Raw genomic sequence first — 9,814 nt, 5'->3', positions numbered from 1 at the left:
TTTTTTAAAAATATTTTTTCAAGTACCCAACAGACCATAAAGCGTGGATTTTTTAAAAATATTTTTTCAAGTACCCAACAGACCATAAAGCGTGGATTTTTTAAAAATATTTTTTCAAGTACCCAACAGACCATAAAGCGTGGATTTTTTAAAAATATTTTTTCAAGTACCCAACAGACCATAAAGCGTGGATTTTTTAAAAATATTTTTTCAAGTACCCAACAGACCATAAAGCGTGGATTTTTTAAAAATATTTTTTCAAGTACCCAACAGACCATAAAGCGTGGATTTTTTAAAAATATTTTTTCAAGTACCCAACAGACCATAAAGCGTGGATTTTTTAAAAATATTTTTTCAAGTACCCAACAGACCATAAAGCGTGGATTTATAAGAATATTTTTTCAAGTACGCAACAGACCATAAAGTCTGGATTTTTTAAGAATATTTTTTCAAGTACCCAACAGACCATAAAGCGTGGATTTTTTAAAAATATTTTTTCAAGTACCCAACAGACCATAAAGCGTGGATTTATAAGAATATTTTTTCAAGTACGCAACAGACCATAAAGTCTGGATTTTTTAAGAATATTTTTTCAAGTACCCAACAGACCATAAAGCGTGGATTTTTTAAAAATATTTTTTCAAGTACCCAACTGACCATAAAGCGTGGATTTTTTAAAAAAAATTTTTCTAGTACCCAACAGACCATAAGGCGTGGATATTTTAAGAATATTTTTTAAAGTACCCAACAGACCATAAAGCGTGGATTTTTTAAGAATATTTTTTAAAGTACCCAACAGACCATAAAGCGTGGTTTTTTTAAGAATATTTTTTCAAGTACCCAACAGACCATAAAGCCTGGATTTTTTAAGAATATTTTTTAAAGTACCCAACAGACCATAAAGCGTGGATATTTTAAGAATATTTTTTAAAGTACCCAACAGACCATAAAGCGTGGATTTTTTAAGAATATTTTTTAAAGTACCCAACAGACCATAAAGCCTGGATTTTTTAAGAATATTTTTAAAGTACCCAACAGACCATAAAGCGTGGATTTTTTAAGAATATTTTTTAAAGTACCCAACAGACCATAAAGCGTGGATTTTTTAAGAATATTTTTTAAAGTACCCAACAGACCATAAAGCGTGGATTTTTTAAGAATATTTTTTAAAGTACCCAACAGACCATAAAGCGTGGATTTTTTAAGAATATTTTTTAAAGTACCCAACAGACCATAAAGCGTGGATTTTTTAAGAATATTTTTTAAAGTACCCAACAGACCATAAAGCGTGGATTTTTTAAGAATATTTTTTAAAGTACCCAACAGACCATAAAGCGTGGATTTTTTAAGAATATTTTTTAAAGTACCCAACAGACCATAAAGCGTGGATTTTTTAAGAATATTTTTTAAAGTACCCAACAGACCATAAAGCGTGGATTTTTTAAGAATATTTTTTAAAGTACCCAACAGACCATAAAGCGTGGATTTTTTAAGAATATTTTTTAAAGTACCCAACAGACCATAAAGCGTGGATTTTTTAAGAATATTTTTTAAAGTACCCAACAGACCATAAAGCGTGGATTTTTTAAGAATATTTTTTAAAGTACCCAACAGACCATAAAGCGTGGATTTTTTAAGAATATTTTTTATAGTACCCAACAGACCATAAAGCGTGGATTTTTTAAGAATATTTTTTAAAGTACCCAACAGACCATAAAGCGTGGATTTTTTAAGAATATTTTTTAAAGTACCCAACAGACCATAAAGCGTGGATTTTTTAAGAATATTTTTTAAAGTACCCAACAGACCATAAAGCGTGGATTTTTTAAGAATATTTTTTAAAGTACCCAACAGGTTATGATTTGAAACCAGACCATACAAAAATATATTTTTTAAAACAATAAAAGTGAAAGTAATTAGAAAATGTCTAAGAGAATAATAAGTAAACGACATTTTGATGATTACTCGATGACCTTGTATGTGGACATTGGTCAAACCCATACTCCCATTATCAAATTAGAATTAAATAAACTCGTATGTATACATATTTTCATATTGGGCTTTGCGTTTTTTTTTAATCTTCGCTCTGCTTACGACATTAAAACAAATCATTTTGATTGTTCCAATATGTGACCTACATACAATAAGTAGACAGACAATCGCTATCCAGAGTATTCATTTACTACACAATGAATATTTAAAATTTCCCATATTCTACAATTGTGATTGTTGTAATTTGTTATTTGTGTTTTTCGTTTTGTTTTGCCACTGATTAACAAAAATTGCAAATCATGCAAATTATAGAACAAAAAAGATGACGCCATTCATTGTCAATGTCAATGTACAACGCGCACGTTGTACGTTGAGTATATCATTCGAATCCAGTGATCAGTTTTGAAATAAAAACAAAAATAAATATTTCTTTTTGTGTTTGAAAAAAAAAAATAAAAAAAATCATTACTTCTAGAAGATGAATATGTAAAATATTGTTGTTGTAAAGAGCGTTATGATTTCAAATTTATTTTTCTATACTTTTCTTAGATAGCTGTGGTTTTACCATAAGATATTCATAAAAGTCATAAATATAACTTAACCACTTCTAACATTTAATGGAAGTGTGTCTATTTGTTTACTTTTTTTGTTGTAACAACAACAAACATAACACACTATTATTAGCTCTCTCTCTGTCTAAATAATCACGTAAGATTGCATGATAAGACTAAATCATATGGGACCAATTAATGCCGGCTGTCATCTGGGTGTTTGAGTGATATTTATATTGCAAACAGTTGACGTTTTTTTGTTTGCGCTCTTCATAACACAATACAATGATGTTCCCATCATAGTGAATTTTATTATTGTAGATATTTATATGAAACTGATACATCTTCGACAGTAGAGCGTGGGCGTGCTCCTGAAGACAAATAGTTGATGTTTTTTTAGAATAAATAAATAATAAATTATTAAAAAAAAATAAAAAAAAGAAAAACAAATGTTTTTAACTTAAAAATATCAAAGAGTGTATCGTCACCATAAATGCACGAATACGTAACCCACGTGAAAATCGAAATTCGTTTTTTGATGGAACCTGATACATAAAGCTAAAATACATGCTCTGGCAAAATTTTAAACTTCTTACTTACTTACTTACTTACTTACACAGCTGGCCTTTTACAGAACATTTGTTCCATAAGCCGAACTAAGAAAAAATCTCCAATCCTCTCTGTTTGCTGCTGTATTTTCCCAATTTGGGATATGTTGTTTACTGATATCTCGTTTCACTTGTTCGCTCCAACGAAGCTTTGGCCCTTTTAAACTTCTACGTTCAAAAATAGCCATCCTATTCAAGAAATGGCATTTCGAAAATGAAATAACATTGCAGATTTTGTTGTAATGACGGATCCCAAAACCAAGCGTTTCAACGGTTTTAGTTTCATTGCTTACTCACATTAGTGAAAAAATATATGGGAGCTTTATCCAAATCAGTTTCGATATTGTGGCACATTTATTTCTAGACCGAATTCAGTCACACATTCCAAATTTCATCGAAATCGGGTATATGTAGCGTGTTAGGCACAGAAAATATGTGAAATCGGCCGCAAATATATGGGAACTATATCCAAATCTGAACCGATTTCGATATAATTTGGCACTCTTATTTCTAGACCGAATTCAGTCACACATTCCAAATTTCATCGAAATCGGGTATATATAGCGTGTTAGGCACAGAAAATATGTGAAATCGGCCGAAAATATATGGGAACTATATCCAAATCTGAACCGATTTCGATATAATTTGGCACTCTTATTTCTAGACCGAATTCAGTCACACATTCAAAATTTCATCGAAATTGGACATATATATTGCGTGTTTGATACAGACAATACGTGAAATCGGCCGAAAATATATATCGGAGCTATATCCAAATCTAAACCGATTTCGATATAATTTGGCACTCTTATTTCTAGACCGAATTCAGTCACACTTCCAAAATTTCATCAAAATCGGACTTATATAGCATGTTTGGTGCAGCAAACACGTCAAATCCAAAGTAGCCCCAGATAGGTGCTCCAGTAAGCTGCCCGAAAGAGACCTGGATAAGTACTCCTTGTCAAGACGTTATCGGAGATATGGCCTGGGGGAGACCCGGTTCCGGTGGTTAATCTGGGGTTAGGATTTGCTGGATCGGCAGTGGGGATCCTATGGTCAGACGAGGGTTGGGGAACCCGAGAGTTACGGACACTACACAGATTGACAAGAGGAGAATCCTAGAGTTACGGTCACTACCCAGTTTGGAACGAGGGAAGTCCGAGAGTTACGGACCCTACTCAGATTGGCACGATGGAAGCCCGAGAGTTACGGACACTACTCAAGTTGACACGAAGGGAATCCGAATGTTACGGACGCTACTCAGATTGGCACGAGGGAAGCCCGAGAGTTACGGACACCACTCAGGTTGGCACGAGGGAAGCCCGAGAGTTACGGACGCCACTCAGGTTGACAAGAGGAGAATCCGAGAGTTACGGTCACTACCCAGTTTGGCACGAGGGAAGTCCAAGAGTTACGGACACTACTCAGATTGGCACGAGGGAAGCCCGAGAGTTACGGGCACTACTCAGGTTGACACGAGGGAAGTCCGAGAGTTACGGACACTACTCAGGTTAACACGAGGGTAATCCGAGAGTTACGGACACTACTCAGGTTGACACGAGGGGATTCCGAGAGTTACGGACACTACTCAGATTGACACGAGGGGAATCCTGGAGTTACGGACCCTACTCAGATTGGCACGAGGAGATTCCGAGAGTTACGGACACTACTCAGATTGGCACGCGGCTCTGTAAAAGATAAAACACCACTCTGACTCACCTGGTTTTCTGGGTTGGGTTGTTCGGGTTTTATTCGCGATCTGCTACTTGGATGTTCACTTGTTCGACGACTGATCCATCTTCTGATTTCTCCGGCTCTTTTATAGGAAAACTTGATGGTATATATTACCTTTAAATAAATTCAAATTGGGTTGTTGTTGGTAGGGATAATCATGGTGATAGGGTCACCTATTACCCGTTGCTCGCCAACATGTGGCCTTGACACGATCGGTCAGTAACCCTAACGGTTAACAGGTGAACTATTGTAGTAAACAGCTACGGGGGTTGGAAATTCAATAAATTATTTTCAATAATTATACAATACAGTGTAAAAACCAAATAAATAACAATGGTGGGGAAGAAACCAAGTGCAACGACTTTCGTCGGCACAAGTGTGGTGTAGGGTATAAAGTTTATATTGTGTTGATCGGGATAAAATTTTAAATCGTTCTAATCATGTTCGGCACATCCCGTATTAGGGTGTATTGAAATTTTTAGCTAAACTATTCTGAACAAATTGGCTATGATTTTGCATTTTGGTTTCACAGTGTCCAAAAATCTTCTAAAACTATATCTCCCAACTAAGGGTATTCTGAGGATTTATCTTAAAATTTTCTGTCAGGAAGATTTCTCCACGAAAAATTGTCAGCATATATCTTCCCAGTTTTCTATGTTTTAATGACAGCAACAATATTTCCCGACCGAAATAGATATAATTAAATATTTCAGGGTCACAGTGATCAGAAACCCATTAAAAATTGTTGACATAGGTCAATGTTTTGGATTAGGTGCAATTACTCTACACCATACGATATGTGGACAATGGACAAAATGGACAAAACTTGAAGAAATTGTGGGCAACTCAAACACAGGCTACACAACCCTTTTTTGACGTATGAACTTCCTGACAAAAATATCAAACCTTTCGGGTATTTATCTTAACGACTGTGGTCGTTCCGCACAAATTCTTAAATTTTGCTAATAAATTCAATTTGTATTAAAGCGCAAGTGGTCAGTTGGTCACCATAGGATTTAGAGCTTTTGGACCATTTTGTCAGGTAGTAAGGACTTGTCCACTAAAGACTTAATATCGCTGTAAACAGACAGGAACAAGGAGTACCTTCCGTAAAAATTGCCAAAGGATCCTCGAACAAACCTTTTACTGCACATAACCAAAAATGTGGAACTTCTGTGAGGGAGGTACACAAGGATATGGATCCTCTTGGATCTTGATGTACGTTTGTGTGGATTTTTAAATAAATCGCGGTCAAAAATCACATTTATATACACTCAGCATGTATGCTAACGTAATATCAATATCAGTATCAATACCAATATCACTTGAACCGGACAAATTATTTGGTACAAAATTTGGATCTCCTAAAATTTTGTCCAAATTTAGTTTAACTTCTAAATTGCTCATATCGGTCCCCTCCTTAGGGTACCTCCCTCACAAAAGTTCAACATTTGTGTCTGCGTGCAGTTTAGGGTCTGTACGAAGATCCTTGGAAATACATATATGCAGCGATATTATGTTTTCCGTGGACAAGTCCATGCTTCCTGGTAAACTGGTAATGGGCGCGATATCTATCGAAAAGATATGACTCCCAAAATAAGATCCACTTCCATAATGGACTATGTCAGCCCATGCCTTTAAGTACCTCTTCCACAACACTTTTGATCTTAAATCCTAATCCATATTTTTGTCGGCAAGTTCAAATGTTCAAAAAGGGCCAAAAATATCTGAAGAGACCCAAAATACATTCGATCTGTCCGTAGATGAGGCTGAGAGTATATCTCCGTCGGCAAAGTCGACTGATACCGTTTTACTTGTTTGATTTGGGATTTTTCTCATCTACGAACATTGCTGTTCATTTAAGATTAGTTCATGAGCACCTTGATCGGTTACGCCGTTCAACAGTTGCGGACAGACTTAAATTAACTCCAAATTGTCTAGAATAGCCACTTGCTATTCTATACGAATAGCAAATGCTATTCTATACGAATAGCCAGTGGCTATTCTATACGAATAGCAAGTGGCTTTTCTATACGAATAGCAAGTGGCTTTTCTATACGAATAGCAAGTGGCTATTCTATACGAATAGCAAGTGGCTATTCTATACGAATAGCAAGTGGCTATTCTATACGAATAGCAAGTGGCTATTCTATACGAATAGCAAGTGGCTATTCTATACGAATAGCAAGTGGCTATTCTATACGAATAGCAAGTGGCTATTCTATACGAATAGCAAGTGGCTATGCTATACGAATAGCATGTGGCTTTTCTATACGAATAGCAAGTGGCTATTCTATACGAATAGCAAGTGGCTATTCTATACGAATAGCAAGTGGCTATTCTATACGAATAGCAAGTGGCTATTCTATACGAATAGCAAGTGGCTATTCTATACGAATAGCAAGTGGCTATTCTATACGAATAGCAAGTGGCTATTCTATACGAATAGCAAGTGGCTATTCTATACGAATAGCAAGTGGCTATTCTATACTAATAGCAAGTGGCTATTCTATACGAAAAGCAAGTGGCTATTCTATACGAATAGCAAGTGGCTATTCTATACGAATAGCAAGTGGCTATTCTATACGAATAGCAAGTGGCTATTCTATACGAATAGCAAGTGGCTTTTCTATACGAATAGCAAGTGGCTATTCTATACGAATAGCAAGTGGCTATTCTATACGAATAGCAAGTGGCTATTCTATACGAATAGCAAGTGGCTATTCTATACGAATAGCAAGTGGCTATTCTATACGAATAGCAAGTGGCTATTCTATACGAATAGCAAGCGCTATTCTATACTAATAGCAAGTGGCTATTCTATACGAATAGCAAGTGGCTATTCTATACGAATAGCAAGTGGCTATTCTATACGAATAGCAAGTGGCTATTCTATACGAATAGCAAGCGCTATTCTATACTAATATTCTGTGGGAATATCAATAAAATAGTTCTGTGAAAGGTAAATCTAAAGATACATTTTATTTAAAAACTTGTCAAAACTACTTGAAATACTTATTAATCAATTACACGAATTTGTTAATAATAAATCTAATTAATTTTTTGTTTTAGTGTTTTATCGCAAAATAGATAATTCATCATTTTACCAATTGCTATATCGATCAAAACAACCAGCAAAACAGCAACTACCAATAGAACACCAACAGTATCAATGCTGTGCTTTTGTATGAAACTCATTTTCTGAGCTGGTGTCTGCAAATGTGGAGCTCCCCTATGCCTTAAGACATACTCGGTCCAAAATATCGCCACATCCATTGGTCTCATGGGTTGATCGTGATATCTTTTGGATATTTCCATAACTCTTTCTCGATACACTGGATTTGTCATCATTTCCAATATGCCGGATTCAAACTCCTCTTTGGGCAGGGTATAAAAATCTACACCCAAAGCAAAACCTTGACTTTTGGCTTTTTTAACATTCATTGCTTGATCATAGAATACGGGTAATCCCAATATGGGTTTGCCGTGATATATGGCTTCAGTGGTACTCAGCAGACCACCATGGGATATGAACAATTTCACTCGAGGATGGGCCAAAATATCCGATTGGGGAAACCAAGGTTTTATGAAAAGATTTGGTGGTTTCTCGACGGGTAACTGGGGATTTTCAAATTTCCACAATATTTTGTAGGGCAGTTTACGGAAGATTTCTATTATCATTTGTAGGCGTTCTGGGGGGAAATCTTTAGATTTTATATTCGAACCCATGGAAAAGTAGATAACATCCTCTGGTGAAGAATTAATAAATTGTTGAATATCTTCCGGCAACGGATTGGGTTTGTAATGTATTTGAAAACCACCCACTTCCACCATGCTTGGGACATATGATCGTGGAAAGCTTAAGGAGAAATGTTGATTTAATAACATTAGGGAGAAATTTGTTCTCAGCTCCCATAAATCTTCTTGAATGTGAGGCATATGTGTGGCCATTAATTTCCTGTGACGTGGTAGGGTAACCCATCGGACATGCAGTAATTCCATTAGTTGGTAAATGACATTCCACATTCTCTCCATGTAAGTCATGTGATCGGTATAGCCAATTGTCACCAGGGGTGTATAGGAAAATGGTGACATATTACCCATAAGCTCATCAATTACCGGATCCGTACCAAAGGAAGACACACCAATCATGGGAGCACCAAAATGTCTGCCCAAGCTATACCAAGCATCGGTTAGTAAGGTCTCCATTATTACTAAATCAAAGTGCTCGTTTTTAAGTAAATCCTGGACAGCGGAATTTTTGAACACAGTTTCGGTAACATTGTAGAAAAATTCCGAATACATGGACATCTCTTGCCATTTGTTTAGCTCCACTTGAGTGCCAGCTATGAAATCTAAAACAGAAAACAAATATAGGAATTTATGAAAACAAAAATCTTTGGAAACTATTCCGAATTTCCTCTAAAGAAAGAAGGAAATTATTTTCTTCGTCGTGTAGTTTCTTTAGTCTTTATAGTTTTGTGTCTTTGCTTCCTTACTCACCTGCATAATTACCAAACACTTCCGTCACAGGTATATCACGAAAATTTGCCAGCTTTTCTTTCTGTGGAAAAGCATTGATGGATGTCACTTCATAGCCCCTTGCAGCCAAGGCCTTTAAATAGGGCTGCACCAAAATATACTGCGAAGGACCCGGAAATGGAAAAACAGCCAAAATCCTTGCACTTTGAATTAACGAAATTGAACACAAAAGGCAATTGGCAAGGATCCACTGTAAATAAATTAAACCCCTCATCATATAATTCCAAAAGCTGGAATGATGCTTTCGAGCCTTTGTTCAGTGCGAAACTAACAGCAGATTAGAAATAAAAAACCGATATTACATCAGATTTAATATGCGTGACATGTGTTTTACATTGTTACAATCAAAATTGACAACAGATTAAGCCATTTAAAAAATCACAAAGT

General features: G+C 35.7%; 1 protein-coding gene across 1 annotated transcript; it reads right to left on the bottom strand.

The window, feature by feature from the left end:
* Positions 1-7,841: 7,841 nt before the first annotated feature.
* On the bottom strand, positions 7,842-9,814 carry LOC141394687 (UDP-glycosyltransferase UGT5-like). Its single transcript, XM_073969469.1, has 2 exons — positions 9,389-9,814; positions 7,842-9,240 (listed from the first exon to the last, which is right to left on the bottom strand). The coding sequence occupies exons 1-2, from the start codon at positions 9,642-9,644 to the stop codon at positions 7,937-7,939; spliced, it is 1,560 nt and encodes a 519-aa protein (XP_073825570.1). The 5' UTR covers positions 9,645-9,814; the 3' UTR covers positions 7,842-7,936.

The sequence above is a fragment of the Musca autumnalis genome, unplaced genomic scaffold (assembly GCF_047663935.1).
Source record: "Musca autumnalis isolate F117 unplaced genomic scaffold, ASM4766393v1 scaffold_1, whole genome shotgun sequence".
Lineage (NCBI taxonomy): Eukaryota > Metazoa > Arthropoda > Insecta > Diptera > Muscidae > Musca > Musca autumnalis.
The sequence above is the reverse complement of the archived record's forward strand: the minus strand, read 5'-3'. Positions and strand labels throughout refer to the sequence as shown.

Excerpts from the sequence above, each read along its gene's own strand:
- LOC141394687 (XM_073969469.1), bottom strand. The coding sequence starts at position 9,644 with ATGATGAGGGGTTTAATTTATTTACAGTGGATCCTTGCCAATTGCCTT. Across the intron at positions 9,241-9,388 it reads AGTGTTTGGTAATTATGCAG|ATTTCATAGCTGGCACTCAA; the intron begins GTGAGTAAGGAA and ends TTTCTGTTTTAG.